Genomic DNA, 16,059 nt, shown 5'->3' on the forward strand with positions numbered 1-16,059 from the left:
ACCAGTGCGTATCCTGAGCCCTGTTCCTCCTCCACGCACTCTCCCTGTAGTGCGTGTATCTAGCCCGGTGCCTCCAGTTCCGGCACCACGCACTAAGCCACCTGTGCGTCTCCAGAGCCCTGAACACACTGTATCTTCTCCCCCTACTAATCCTGATGTGCTTGTCCTCAGCCCGGTGTCACCAGTGCCGGTACCTCGCATCAGGGATAGAGTAGGCTTTGAGAGTACAGTGTGCCCTGTCCCTGCTCCCCGCACTAGTAGGAAGGTGCTTATCCTTAGCACGGTGCCTCCAGTTCCGGCACCACGCACCAGGTCTACAGTGCGCCGTATCCGGCCAGAGCCATCCGTCTCACCAGCGCCATCTGAGCCATCCGTCTCCCCAGCGCCATCTGAGCCATCCGTCTCCCCAGCGCCATCTGAGCCATCCGTCTCCCCAGCGCCATCTGAGCCATCCGTCTCCCCAGCGCCGTCTGAGCCATCCGTCTGCCAGGAGCCTGCAAAGCCGCCCGTCTGCCATGAGCCTGCAAAGCCGCCCGTCTGCCATGAGCCTACAGAGCCATCCGCCAGACAGGAGCCGCTAGAGCCGTCAGCCAGACAGGAGCCGCTAGAGCCGTCAGCCAGACAGGATCTGCCAGAGCCGCCAACCAGACAGGATCTGCCAGAGCCGCCAACCAGACAGGATCTGCCAGAGCCGCCAACCAGACAGGATCTGCCAGAGCCGCCAACCAGACAGGATCTGCCAGAGCCGCCAGCGAGCCATGAGCAGCCAGAGCCGTCAGAGAGCCATGAGCAGCCAGAGCCGTCAGAGAGCCATGAGCAGCCAGAGCCGTCAGAGAGCCATGAGCAGCCAGAGCCGTCAGAGCGCCATGAGCAGCCAGAGCCGTCAGCCTGCCATGAGCGTCGAGAGCCGTCAGCCTGCCATGAGCGTCGAGAGCCGTCAGCCTGCCATGAGCGTCGAGAGCCGTCAGCCTGCCATGAGCGTCGAGAGCCGTCAGCCTGCCATGAGCGTCGAGAGCCGTCAGCCAGCCATGAGCGTCGAGAGCCGTCAGCCAGCCATGAGCGTCGAGAGCCGTCAGCCAGCCATGAGCGTCGAGATTCGTCAGTCAGCCATGAGCTGCCCTTCAGCCTGAAACGGCTAGATACCCAGAACTGCCCATCAGTCCAGAGCTGTCTCTCTGTCCGGAGCTGCCTTTCAGTCCGGAGTTGCCCCTCTATCCTGATCTCCCTCTCTATCTTGATCTACCTCTATATTCTTATCTATCCCTCTGTCTTGATTTATCTCTCTGTCCCGGTGCTGTCCTTATTAGTGATGTTATTAAGAGGATTTTGTGGGGGTAAAAAGAGGGTGGACATTCTTAGAGGGAGGAAGCTAGGATGGATTATGGTGGGGTGGGGACCTCGCCCGGAGCCTGAGCCACCACCGTGGTTAGATGCCCACCCAGACCCTCCCCTAGACTTTGTGCTGGTGCGTCCGGAGTTCGCACCTTATGGGGGGGGTAATGTCACGTTCCTGACCTATTTATGTTAGTTGTTATGTGTGTTAGTTGGTCAGGACGTGAGGTTGGGTGGGCATTCTATGTTTTCTGTTTCTGTGTTGGTTTTGGGTTGCCTGGTATGGCTCTTAATTAGAGGCAGGTGTTTGGCGTTCCTCTAATTAAGAGTCATATTTAGGTAGGCGTTGTCACAGTGTTCGTTGTGGGTGATTGTCTCCTGTGTTTGTGTATGTCGTTGCGCCACACGGGACTGGTTTCGTTTTGTTTGTTAAGTGTCATTTATGTGTAGGCTTTTCCCCTGTTCGTGTGTTCTCGTGTGTTATGTGAGTCCGTCGTTCAGATCTGTTCTACACCGTTTATTTGTTTTGTTAGTGTATAGTCAAGTTCGTGTTTTTCCCGTCTTGTCATTAAATTCATTATGTATTCAAACTCCACTGCGCCTTGGTTCAATCCCTGCTCCTCTTCGGATGAAGAAGAGGAGGACAGCCGTTACAATTTGAGGTTCTTCAAAGTAGCCACCCTTTCACTTGATGACAGCTTTGCACACTCCTGGCATTCTCTCAACCAGATTCATGAGGTAGTCACTTGGAATACATTTCTATTAACAGGTGTGCCTTGTTAAAAGTAGATTTGTGGAATTTCTTAACGTGTTTAAGACAATCAGTTGTGTTGTGACAAGGTAGGGTGATATATAGCGTCTGCTAAATGACTTAAATGTAAATGTATATAGAAGATAGCCCTATTTGGTTAAAGACCAAGTCCATATTTTGGCAAGAACAGCTCAAATAAGCAAAGAGAAACGATAGTCCATCATTACTTTAAGACATGAAGGTCAGTCAACCCAAAACATTTCAAGAACTTTAAAAGTTTCTTCAAGTGCTTTTGCAAAACCATCAAGTGCTATGATGAAACTGGCTCTCATGAGGACCACCACAGGAAAGGAAGACCCAGAGTTACCTCTGCTGCAGAGGACAAGTTCATTAGAGTTACCAGCCTCAGAAATTGCAGTCCAAATAAATGCTTCACAGAGTTCAAGTAACAGACACATCTCAACATCAACTGTTCAGAGGAGACTGTGTGAATCACTACTAAAGGACCCCAATAATAATAAGAGACTTGGGCCAAGAAACACGAGCAATGGACATTAGACCAGTGGAAATCTGCCCTTTGGTCTGATGAGTCCAAATTTGAGATTTTTGGCTCCAACCGCAGTGTGTTTGTGAGACGCAGAGTAGGTGAACGGATGATTACTGCATGTGTGGTTCCCACCGTGAAGCATGGAGGAGGAGGTGTGATGGTGTGGGGGTGCTTGGCTGTTGACACTGTCTGTGATTTATTTAGAATTCAAGGCACACTTAACCAGCATGGCTACCACAGCATTCTGCAGCGATACGCCATCCTATCTGGTTTGCACTTAGTAGGACTATCATTTGTTTTTCAACAGGACAATGACCCAACACACCTCCAGGCTGTGTAAGGGCTATTTGACCAAGAAGGAGAGTGATGGAGTGCTGCATGAGATGACCTGGCCTCCACAATCACCCGACCTCAACCCAATTGAGATGGTTTGGGATGAGTTGGACCGCAGAGTGAAGGAAAAGTAGCCAACAAGTGCCCAGCATATGTGGGAACTCCTTCAAGACTGTTGGAAAAGCAGGAGTGTGTCTAGGGTGTCTGGGATGATGCATTTCATTTCATGAATACAGTTGTGAGCGCTGCAGGGCAGTAGTCATAGTAACATGAAGCCTTATAGTTGTTGGGAACACGTATGATGGTGGTCAGTTTAAAACATGTGGAGATTACAGACTGGGACAAGGAGAGGTTGAAAATGACCTTGTATACGCCTGTCAGCTGATCTGCACGTGCTCTGAGAACGCGCCCTGGAACTCCGCCCGGCCCCGTGGATGGGCCTATACCCTGGAACTCCGTCCGGCCCCGTGGATGGGTCTATGCCATGGAACTCCATCCGGCCCCGTGGATGGGTCTATGCCATGGAACTCCGTCCGGCCCCGTGGATGGGTCTATACCATGGAACTCCGTCCGGCCCTGTGGATGGGGCTATGCCATGGAGCCAAACAACAGTGCCTATTGTTAATTGAATACAGTGTATTACACGAAGAGTTAACAGCACAAACTTGGCCTAAGTGACACTATAGATCCTTTCACTCACTGTCAAAGTCTTGGTTTGCAGGTCTGCCAGTAGCGCTAGTGTGCTTCATTAGCCTAGTGCTCATATTATGAGGCCAGTCACATGTCTCCCTCTCTCTCTCTCTTTCTCCATTTCCGTATGTATATCAATACATGTAACTAGCTGTGGGGCCTAACATATGACCATTATGCCATTAATTCATGCGTGTTAGAGTTTGTGCTGGTGTGATACCGCGCTCTCCCCTTCCTCCTCTCTCTCTCAGCAGGGAAATGTGGCTAGCAGATTTACTGCAAATCTACACTAATTCCCTTCTCCCTATTCTTTCTCATACCTCTCCTCTCCTCTCCTCTCCTCTCCTCTCCTCTCCTCTCCTCTCCTCTCCTCTCCTCTCCTCTCCTCTCCTCTCCTCTCCTCTCTACTCACTCTCTTCTCCTCTCCTTTCCTACCCTCTCTACTCTCTCCTCTCCTATCATATCCTCTCCTCTGTGCGGTGCAGACAGCTGAGCCACAGACGAGGGCGCATGACGTAGATCTGCAAATTCCACCAGCACCAACCTGAATATTAACTATAGGGAGGACACACTCAAGTCTGTACAAAGACACACAATCACACACAATCACACACAACAGGACAAATAAATCATTAGACATCTTATTCTTGATTTACTGCCTCCTCAACCTCCCTCTAAACTCCCCACTGTCCTCTCCTCACCTCCTCCCTCTAAACTCCCCACTGTCCTCTCCTCCCCACCTCCCTCTAAACTCCCCACTGTCCTCTCCTCCCCACCTCCCTCTAAACTCCCCACTGCATTCTCCTCCCTCCATCTCAACTCCCCACTGCCCTCTCCTCCCCACCTCCCTCTAAACTCCCCACTGCATTCTCCTCCCTCCATCTCAACTCCCCACTGCCCTCTCCTCGCTCCCTCTCTCACCTTCCCACTGTCCTCTCTTCCCCTACTCCCTCTAAACTCCCCACTGCCCTCTCTTCCCCTACTCCCTCTAAACTCCCCACTGTCCTCTCTTCCCCTACTCCCTCTAAACTCCCCACTGCCCTCTCTTCCCTCCCTCTCTCAACTCCCCACAGCCCTCTCTTCCCTCCCTCTCTCAACTCCCCACAGCCCTCTCCTCCCTCCATCTAAACTCCCCACTGCCCTCTCCTCGCTCCCTCTCTAAACTCCCCACTGCCATCTCCTCCCTCCCCTCCTCCTACTTCTGCCCCATCTCCCGTCATCCTCCTACGTCTCCACCTCCTTCTCCTCCCATTAAGCAACGTCACACGGCTCCTAAACTCCTTTCATACTCTCCATCCCTCTCTCATCCATCTTCCCCTCCTCCTTCTGCTCCTCCCTCTCCTTTCCACGCGGGACACTATCTATCTTTCATTCCCCATCTTACTTACGTATTCCCCCTGAAGTGTGCACACACACACACACACACACACACACACACACACACACACACACACACACACACACACACACACACACACACACACACACACACACACACACACACACACACACACACACACACACACACACACACACAGTCATCTGTCAGCGGTGCCAGCTCGGATGGGAACAAGCACCCCCTCTTCTCCCTCCTCACCACCTCCTCCCTCCTCTTCTTCCTCCTCACCACCTCCTCCCTCCTCTCCATCTCCTCCCTCTTCTCCCTCCTCACCACCTCCTCCCTCCTCTCCATCTCCTCCCTCTTCTCCCTCCTCACCACCTCCTCCCTCCTCTCCATCTCCTCCCTCTTCTCCCTCCTCACCACCTCCTCCCTCCTCTCCATCTCCTCCCTCTTCTCCCTCCTCACCACCTCCTCCCTCCTCTCCATCTCCTCCCTCTTCTCCCTCCTCACCACCTCCTCCCTCCTCTCCATCTCCTCCCTCCTCACCACCACCTCCCTCCTCTCCATCTCCTCCCTCTTCTCCCTCCTCACCACCTCCTCCCTCCTCTCCATCTCCTCCCTCCTCACCACCACCTCCCTCCTCTCCATCTCCTCCCTCTTCTCCCTCCTCACCACCTCCTCCCTCCTCTCCATCTCCTCCCTCCTCCTCTCCATCTCCTCCCTCCTCTCCATCTCCTCCCTCCTCTTCTCCCTCCTCACCATCTCCTCCCTCCTCACCACCACCTCCCTCCTCTCCATCTCCTCCCTCTTCTTCCTCCTCACCACCTCCTCCCTCCTCTCCATCTCCTCCCTCCTCTTCTTCCTCCTCACCACCTCCTCCCTCCTCTCCATCTCCTCCCTCCTCTCCATCTCCTCCCTCCTCTCCACCTCCTCCCTCCTCTCCACCTCCCCCCCTCTTGTCACCACCACTTCTCTAGACAGTACCTCAAGCCATCGTGTCAGCCTCTGTATCTAGGACAACCCACTGTAAGCAATACTAAACATCCATCTTTTCCACCGTGCTGTCACGTCAGACACTCCGATAGAGAAGGAGGCTGGAGGAGGATGTATGGTGGGAAGGAAGGAAGAAAGAAAGGAAAGTCTGATGCTATAGTGATGGAGACTGGAGAGAGGCCATAGAAGATACTGTCTCCAGTTGTTATTGTTGTTGTTTATGTATCTGATATATGATATCTAATATTGTTTTTCATATCAAATAGATATGCAATTTTAATATGAATGCCCCTCTGTCTCCCTCTCTCATTCCGAATTTCATAATTGATGAAATGTAGACAGATATGAAGGAGTGAGACAGGATGTGAACCTCTGTCATGACGGGGTAGGGGTCTAGTCTGGAGAGCTAGCAGTAGGCCAGACACCACCACAACACTCTCAGAGTTGTCTGGTACAACTTCAAGAGAAATTTCAACTTGTGATATTTTTTTCTCTTCCCCAAGTTTCTCTACCCCCTCTTCTCATCGTAAATTGATGTTTTCCTTTAGTTTGCGATGGATTTACATAGTCAATGGAGAAATGTATTTCAGTATTTTCTTCTCTTGCTGTATCCTACATAGAGCCTTATGGGGCCTGGTCAAAAGTAGTGCACTATATACTGTAGGGAATATGGGGCCATTTGGGGTGCAGGCCCAAAAGGAGAGAGGGAGAGAAGAGAGATTCTGTGGCTTGGGTAGCATTTAAGAGACTCAGCCCAAAAGGAGAGAGGGAGAGAAGAGAGATTCTGTGGGTGAGAGATGTCTGTGTGCCACCATTGTAGTACTGGTATCAGAGATGTTTATTTTCTTGTCTGGGGGTACAGGGTTCCCAGCTAACACACTTGGTTCCTTGGAAGTTGTAGGAACTTATGTTTTTGGTTTCATATTGATTGTGGGAACGAATCCATATGTTTCCTGAACAGAACAATCAACCATATATTTTTTTTATAACACTTTTTTATAATAATTTTCTTGTGATATCCAATTGCGATCTTGTCTCATCGCTGCAACTCCCCAATGGGCTTGGGAGACGCAAACGTCGAGTCATGCGTCCTCCGAAACATGACCAGACAAAACATGCTTTTTTACACCCGCCCGAATGTGTCAGAGGAAACTTATTTCACCTGATGACCAAAGTCAGCCTGTATGTACCCGGCCCACCACAAAGTCAGCCTGTATGTACCCGGCCCACCACAAAGTCAGCCTGTATGTACCCGGCCCACCACAAAGTCAGCCTGTATGTACCCGGCCCACCACAAAGTCAGCCTGTATGTACCCGGCCCACCACAAAGTCAGCCTGTATGTACCCGGCCCACCACAAAGTCAGCCTGTATGTACCCGGCCCACCACAAGAGCGCGATGAGCCAAGTAAAGCCGCCCCATCCAAACCCTCCCCTAACCCGGTCAACACTGGGCCAATTGTGCGCCGCCCTATGGGACTCCAGGTCACAGACGGTTGTGACACAGCCTGGGATCGAACCCGGGTCTGTAGTGACGCCTCAAGCCTTAGACCACTGCGCCGTTAAACATTTTTCAAACTTTGTGAGAAAAGAAGTGAATATGTCACCTGTTCTTGGAAGTGAATATGTCACTTGTTCTGGGAAGTGAATATGTCACCTGTTCTGGGAAGTGAATATGACACCTGTTCTTTGAAGTGATTATGTCACCTGTTCTGGGAAGTGAATATGTCACCTGTTCTGGGAAGTGAATATGTCACCTGTTCTTTGAAGTGATTATGTCACCTGTTCTGGGAAGTGATTATGTCACCTGTTCTGGGAAGTGAATATGTCACCTGTTCTGGGAAGTGAATATGTCACCTGTTCTGGGAAGTGAATATGTCACCTGTTCTGGGAAGTGAATATGTCACCTGTTCTGGGAAGTGAATATGTCACCTGTTCTTTGAAGTGATTATGTCACCTGTTCTGGGAAGTGAATATGTCACCTGTTCAGGGAAGTGATTATGTCACCTGTTCTGGGAAGTGAATATGTCACCTGTTCTGGGAAGTGAATATGTCACCTGTTCTGGGAAGTGAATATGTCACCTGTTCTGGGAAGTGAATATGTCACCTGTTCTGGGAAGTGAATATGTCACCTGTTCTGGGAAGTGAATATGTCACCTGTTCTGGGAAGTGAATATGTCACCTGTTCTGGGAAGTGAATATGTCACCTGTTCTGGGAAGTGAATATGTCACCTGTTCTTTGAAGTGATTATGTCACCTGTTCTGGGAAGTGAATATGTCACCTGTTCTGGGAAGTGAATATGTCACCTGTTCTGGGAAGTGAATATGTCACCTGTTCTGGGAAGTGAATATGTCACCTGTTCTTTGAAGTGAATATGTCACCTGTTCTTTGAAGTGAATATGTCACCTGTTCTGGGAAGTGAATATGTCACCTGTTCTGGGAAGTGATTATGTCACCTGTTCTGGGAAGTGAATATGTCACCTGTTCTGGGAAGTGATTATGTCACCTGTTCTTTGAAGTGATTATGTCACCTGTTCTGGGAAGTGAATATGTCACCTGTTCTGGGAAGTGAATATGTCACCTGTTCTTTGAAGTGATTATGTCACCTGTTCTGGGAAGTGATTATGTCACCTGTTCTGGGAAGTGAATATGTCACCTGTTCTGGGAAGTGAATATGTCACCTGTTCTGGGAAGTGAATATGTCACCTGTTCTGGGAAGTGAATATGTCACCTGTTCTGGGAAGTGAATATGTCACCTGTTCTTTGAAGTGATTATGTCACCTGTTCTGGGAAGTGAATATGTCACCTGTTCAGGGAAGTGATTATGTCACCTGTTCTGGGAAGTGAATATGTCACCTGTTCTGGGAAGTGAATATGTCACCTGTTCTGGGAAGTGAATATGTCACCTGTTCTGGGAAGTGAATATGTCACCTGTTCTGGGAAGTGAATATGTCACCTGTTCTTTGAAGTGATTATGTTACCTGTTCTGGGAAGTGAATATGTCACCTGTTCTGGGAAGTGAATATGTCACCTGTTCTGGGAAGTGAATATGTCACCTGTTCTGGGAAGTGAATATGTCACCTGTTCTGAGAAGTGAATATGTCACCTGTTCTGGGAAGTGAATATGTCACCTGTTCTGGGAAGTGAATATGTCACCTGTTCTGGGAAGTGAATATGTCACCTGTTCTGGGAAGTGATTATGTCACCTGTTCTGGGAAGTGAATATGTCACCTGTTCTGGGAAGTGAATATGTCACCTGTTCTGGGAAGTGAATATGTCACCTGTTCTGGGAAGTGATTATGTCACCTGTTCTTGGAAGTGAATATGTCACCTGTTCTGGGAAGTGATTATGTCACCTGTTCTGGGAAGTGAATATGTCACCTGTTCTGGGAAGTGAATATGTCACCTGTTCTGGGAAGTGAATATGTCACCTGTTCTGGGAAGTGAATATGTCACCTGTTCTGGGAAGTGAATATGTCACCTGTTCTGGGAAGTGAATATGTCACCTGTTCTGGGAAGTGAATATGTCACCTGTTCTGGGAAGTGAATATGTCACCTGTTCTTTGAAGTGAATATGTCACCTGTTCTTTGAAGTGATTATGTCACCTGTTCTGGGAAGTGAATATGTCACCTGTTCTGGGAAGTGAATATGTCACCTGTTCTGGGAAGTGAATATGTCACCTGTTCTGGGAAGTGATTATGTCACCTGTTCTGGGAAGTGAATATGTCACCTGTTCTGGGAAGTGAATATGTCACCTGTTCTGGGAAGTGAATATGTCACCTGTTCTGAGAAGTGAATATGTCACCTGTTCTGGGAAGTGAATATGTCACCTGTTCTGGGAAGTGAATATGTCACCTGTTCTGAGAAGTGAATATGTCACCTGTTCTGGGAAGTGAATATGTCACCTGTTCTGGGAAGTGAATATGTCACCTGTTCTGAGAAGTGAATATCTCACCTGTTCTGGGAAGGTTTATTTTTGCGTTGCAGGGAGATTCTGAGAATATTTGACTCTGGTTCCTTGGAGGTTTTCCTGCGAGGTTTTGTCAGAACTCAGAGAATGGAAATGATAGTTAATTTAGAGGTTTTATTAGCCCTTTACCCTTATCTACCCTTTACCCTTTACTCTTCTCCAAAGTGATTCAAGGCACTTTTATGACTCAAAGATGAGTCTTCAACTATAAGGGGCTTGTTTGAGCTTTCTGAGCTGTGCTGTTGAAGAACAAGAGCAGCACACTGGTTGTTGTTTTGTTTGGAACACAACCTGCATCCCCGCCTTCACACAATTACTGTTGTTGTTTTGTTTGGAACACAACCTGCATCCCCGCCTTCACACAATTACTGTTGTTGTTTTGTTTGGAACACAACCTGCATCCCCGCCTTCACACTGTTACTATTGTTGTTTTGTTTGGAACACAACCTGCATCCCCGCCTTCACACTGTTACTATTGTTGTTTTGTTTGGAACACAATCTGCATCCCCGCCTTCACACTGTTACTATTGTTGTTTTGTTTGGAACACAACCTGCATCCCCGCCTTCACACTGTTACTATTGTTGTTTTGTTTGGAACACAACCTGCATCCCCGCCTTCACACTGTTACTATTGTTGTTTTGTTTGGAACACAACCTGCATCCCCGCCTTCACACTGTTACTATTGTTGTTTTGTTTGGAACACAACCTGCATCCCCGCCTTCACACAATTACTGTTGTTGTTTTGTTTGGAACACAATCTGCATCCCCGCCTTCACACTGTTACTGTTGTTGTTTTGTTTGGAACACAACCTGCATTCCCGCCTTCACACTACTACTGTTGTTGTTTACACATTCCAAAACAAGTCCATTATAAATCACAATCTGGGTCAGGTGGGCATCATTTGAAAGCTTGTTCTATTGCCAACATGACTAGCTACAGTTTCAGGCTTTCACATTGCAATCCAGGGAAATGGATCATAATTCTAGTGCGCATAGAAAGGAGTCATTCATTCAGGTGCGTGTGCCGCGGCAAATTTTCATCACAGAACAACCCAGGGTATGTCGCCATGTCATCGTGTAACTGTACATCACACATAAGGATCACACAGAGTTTTATGATATGGAAATGTGAAGTGCATATATGGGTGTTTGGCTTGCTTGTATGACATCAAAGAGGTATTTTTTACTCCTAAGACAGATATGACACATGGAAATACATTTCCTTAGGCATTATTTATGCAAACACATGTTTTTATTTTTTACTGTGACACAGCATCAGTGTGTTTCAAACCTATTAGCTTCTGTTCTCTCTCCATGGATTAGTCCACTGTGCCACCAGGATGGAGCTAGAATGCAACAAAAAAAAATCACGCATAGAAAGATGTTAATTGGACCCCATTTTCAAAAGAAACAAGCACTCATTAAGATCAGGTGTGGCCAATTAGTGGGCGTGGCCAACACACCTGAACACACAAGATAGAGCATAGAGAGCAGTTTGTTAAGGCTGAGAAAGGAATGTATTCGTTCTCTGAGGTTTCTTGTGGTTTTTATGGAACGTTTTCTCGACGTTCTCAGAACAATTTGACAACATGACTTTAAATAGAACCATGAGTAAACCTGTAGGAAACGTTACGCTGAAGTACTGAGATACCCACATGAGAATGTTTCTTAACATTCTCTGAACTATTTGATAACATTTCCATTGTCAAACCAGTTGGAAAACATTCCTAGAACATTTTAAAAAAATGTATTAAATGTAACCATGTTTGAACTTTAAGCAAATGTTCTGTTAAATGATTGAAATACCAAGAAAACAAAGGTATTTTGGTCAGGTTCCTTAAATGTGCAAAGAATGTTCCAAAGCCAAGCAACTATCCAGCAACATTCCCAGAACGTTGTGGGAAGATTGCATGCAAAATAGGACAACCACTCTCACACCAAGCTCTAAGAAACATATGGTTCTCAGAACGTTGTGCGCTAGCTGGGTGAATTTAGTGTAACACTGTGAGAACAAATAATTTTTATCCTAATATTTATTTCGTTTTCCCAGAGGCAACTCCCTGTCTGCTGTGGTTTAGCTCAGCCGGTTCTAACACACACACACACACACACACACACACACACACACACACACACACACACACACACACACACACACACACACACACACACACACACACACACACACACACACACACACACACACACACACACACACACACACCTCATGTCAGTATACAGCAGGACACAGCTACATCACGGGGGTCCGCTCTTTAATGTCCCTGGCTTTAAATGGCACCCTATTCCCGATATAGGTTACTACTTTAGACCAGATCCCTGTGAGCCCAAGTGCACTACATAGGAAATAGGGTGTGGTTTGGGACGTGCCCTTGGAGGAGGAGGCGAAGGCCTTTCCTGATGGAAGCATTACTCACAAACCATTGAGTTCAATATTTCCCAGCGCTCAATAACCATTACTCTGTTAGGATGCTGCCATCACCGCCAGACGCTAATTCATTTCATTTCATAATTATGGATCGTGTGGCGGCCAGCGGCGGCCAGGCAGAAAGGTCAGGGTGGGTCTGCTGGTAGCGGGACAGAGTGGACACAGTGGACTTCATAAAGGACAGGGAGGAACAGAGATGATAGAGAGACAGATTTACAACAGGGGGTGTGCTGACTCACAAACACAAGAGCACTGGTCTGGTTGGGATTCAAATATGCTGGTTGATTTAATAGTGTGAACAGTGAGTACAGACATGGATAGAGAAACACACAACACAATGTATAGCCACGTGCGCAAACACACACACACACACACACACACACACACACACACACACACACACACACACACACACACACACACACACACACACACACACACACACACACACACACACACACACACGCACACACACACACACAGCCTCCCCCTTTATTTATTTCTTTCTTTCATACTCTCCCTCCCTCCCTCCCTCTATTTCCTCTAAGCTGCTGTGTTGAATGGATGGGCACACAGCTGATCAACCCTCAACACTAAAAACACTAAAAACTCTTGATCCTTTTCTCCACGTGACTTTGTCTCGGTTCTTCAGCAGACTCTCACTGGGATTCAAAGCCATGTTTGATTTGCTTGATGCAGATTGACGTACAGTGCCTTCGTAAAGTATTCAGACCCCTTGACTTTTTCCCAAAAATGTAACATAACAGCCATATTCTAAAATGGATTAAATAAATACAAATCCTCAGCAATCTACATACAATACCCCATAATCACAAAGCAGAAACATGTTATTAGAAATAACTTCTATACATAAGTATTCAGACCCTTTGCTATGAGACTCGAAATTGAGCTCAGGTGCATCCTGTTTCCATTGATCATCCTTGAGATGTTTCTACAACTTGATTGGAGTCCACCTGTGGTAAATTCAATTGATTGGACAAAATTTGGAAAAGGACACACCTGTCTTTAAAAGGTCCCACAGTTGACAGTGCATGTCAGAGCAAAAACAAAGCCATGAGGTCGAAGGTATTGTCCATAGAGCTCCGAGACAGGATTCTATCGAGGCACAGATCTGGGGAAGGGTAACAGACAATTTCTGCAGCATTGAAGGTCCCCAAGAATACAGTGGCCTCCATTATTGTTAAATGGAAGAAGTTTGGAACCACCAAGACTTTTCCGAGAGCTAACCGCCCGGCCAAACTGAACAGCCAGGGAGGTGACTGAGCTGTATTAGAGTTCCTCTGGGGAGATGGGAGAACCTTCCAGAAGGACAACCATCTCTGCAGCACTCCACCAATCAGGCCTTTATGGTAGAGTGGTCAGACGAAAGCCACTCCTCAGTAAAAGGCACATGACAGCACGCTTGGAGTTTGCCGAAATGCACCTAAAGACTCTAAGACCATGAGAAACAAGATTTTTTGGTTTGATGAAACCAAGTTGAACACGTTGGCCTGAATGACAAGTGTCACGTCTGGAGGACACATGGCACCATCACAATCCCGAAGCATGGTGGTGGCAGCATCATGCTGTGGGGATGTTTTTCAGCGGCTGGGACTAAGAGACTAGTCAGGATCGAGGCAAAGCTGAACGGAGCAAAGTACAGAGAGGTCCTCGATGAAAACCTGCTTCAAAGCACTCAGGACCTCAGACTGGGGCAAAGATTCACCTTCCAACAGGACAACGACCCTAAGCACACAGCCAAGACAGCGCAGGAGTGGCTTCGGGACAAGTCTCTGAATGTCCTTGAGTGGCCCAGCCAGAGCCAGGACTTGACCTCAATCAAACATGTCTGGAGACCTGAAAATAGCTGTGCAGCAACGCTCCCCATCCAACCTGACAGAGCTTGAGAGTATTTGCAGAGAAGAATGGGAGAAACTCCCCAAATACAGGTGTGACACGCTTGTAGCGTCATATCCAAGACAACTGAAGGCTGTAATCGCTGCCAAAGGTGCTTCAACAAAGTACTGAGTAAAGGGTCTGAATACTTATGGAAATGTGATAATTATGTTTTACAAACCTGTTTTTGCTTTGTCATTATGGGGTATTGTTTGTAGGTTGTTGAGGGGAAAAAAGGCTGTAACATAACAACATGTGGAAAAAGTCAAGGGGTCTGAATACTTGCCGAAGGCACTGTGTATGTATAGTGGAGTCTGAAATTATTGACACCCTTGATACACTACATGACCAAAAGTATGTTGACACCGGCTCGTCGAACATCTCTTTCCAAAATCATGGGCATTAATATGGAGTTGGTCCCCTTTTGCTGCTATAACAGCCTCCACTCTTCTGGGAAGGTTTCCACTGTATTAGAACATTGCTGCTATAACAGCCTCCACTCTTCTGGGAAGGTTTCCACTGTATTAGAACATTGCTGCTATAACAGCCTCCACTCTTCTGGGAAGGTTTCCACTGTATTAGAACATTGCTGCTATAACAGCCTCCACTCTTCTGGGAAGGTTTCCACTGTATTAGAACATTGCTGCTATAACAGCCTCCACTCTTCTGGGAAGGTTTCCACTGTATTAGAACATTGCTGCTATAACAGCCTCCTCTCTTCTGGGAAGGTTTCCACTGTGTTAGAACATTGCTGCTATAACAGCCTCCACTCTACTAGGAAGGTTTCCACTGTATTAGAACATTGCTGCTATAACAGCCTCCACTCTACTAGGAAGGTTTCCACTGTGTTAGAACATTGCTGCTATAACAGCCTCCACTCTACTAGGAAGGTTTCCACTGTGTTAGAACATTGCTGCTATAACAGCCTCCACTCTCTGGGAAGGCTTCCACTGTATTAGAACATTGCTGCTATAACAGCCTCCACTCTCTGGGAAGGTTTCCACTGTATTAGAACATTGCTGCTATAACAGCCTCCACTCTACTAGGAAGGTTTCCACTGTGTTAGAACATTGCTGCTATAACAGCCTCCACTCTCTGGGAAGGTTTCCACTGTATTAGAACATTGCTGCTATAACAGCCTCCACTCTCTGGGAAGGTTTCCACTGTATTAGAACATTGCTGCTATAACAGCCTCCACTCTTCTGGGAAGGTTTCCACTGTATTAGAACATTGCTGCTATAACAGCCTCCACTCTACTAGGAAGGTTTCCACTGTATTAGAACATTGCTGCTATAACAGCCTCCACTCTACTAGGAAGGTTTCCACTGTGTTAGAACATTGCTGCTATAACAGCCTCCACTCTACTAGGAAGGTTTCCACTGTGTTAGAACATTGCTGCTATAACAGCCTCCACTCTCTGGGAAGGCTTCCACTGTATTAGAACATTGCTGCTATAACAGCCTCCACTCTCTGGGAAGGTTTCCACTGTATTAGAACATTGCTGCTATAACAGCCTCCACTCTACTAGGAAGGTTTCCACTGTGTTAGAACATTGCTGCTATAACAGCCTCCACTCTCTGGGAAGGTTTCCACTGTATTAGAACATTGCTGCTATAACAGCCTCCACTCTCTGGGAAGGTTTCCACTGTATTAGAACATTGCTGCTATAACAGCCTCCACTCTACTAGGAAGGTTTCCACTGTGTTAGAACATTGCTGCTATAACAGCCTCCACTCTCTGGGAATGTTTCCACTGTAT

The 16,059-nt window shown here is 47.4% G+C and overlaps 2 protein-coding genes across 3 annotated transcripts in view; one reads left to right on the top strand and one right to left on the bottom strand.

Moving 5' to 3' along the window:
- LOC129859945 (receptor tyrosine-protein kinase erbB-4-like) overlaps positions 1-16,059 on the bottom strand; it is a 600,299-nt gene that overhangs the window by 426,393 nt on the left and 157,847 nt on the right. The gene's annotated exons all lie outside the window — the stretch shown is intronic.
- Positions 12,492-16,059, top strand: part of LOC129860227 (receptor tyrosine-protein kinase erbB-4-like) — a 155,327-nt gene continuing 151,759 nt past the window's right edge. Inside the window, exon 1 of the mRNA XM_055930610.1 lies at positions 12,492-12,529. Within this exon, the coding sequence (XP_055786585.1) occupies positions 12,492-12,529 (38 nt within the window). The remainder of the gene's footprint in view (positions 12,530-16,059) is intronic.

This window comes from Salvelinus fontinalis, chromosome 7 (genome assembly GCF_029448725.1).
Source record: "Salvelinus fontinalis isolate EN_2023a chromosome 7, ASM2944872v1, whole genome shotgun sequence".
In the NCBI taxonomy this organism is placed as follows: Eukaryota; Metazoa; Chordata; class Actinopteri; order Salmoniformes; family Salmonidae; genus Salvelinus; species Salvelinus fontinalis.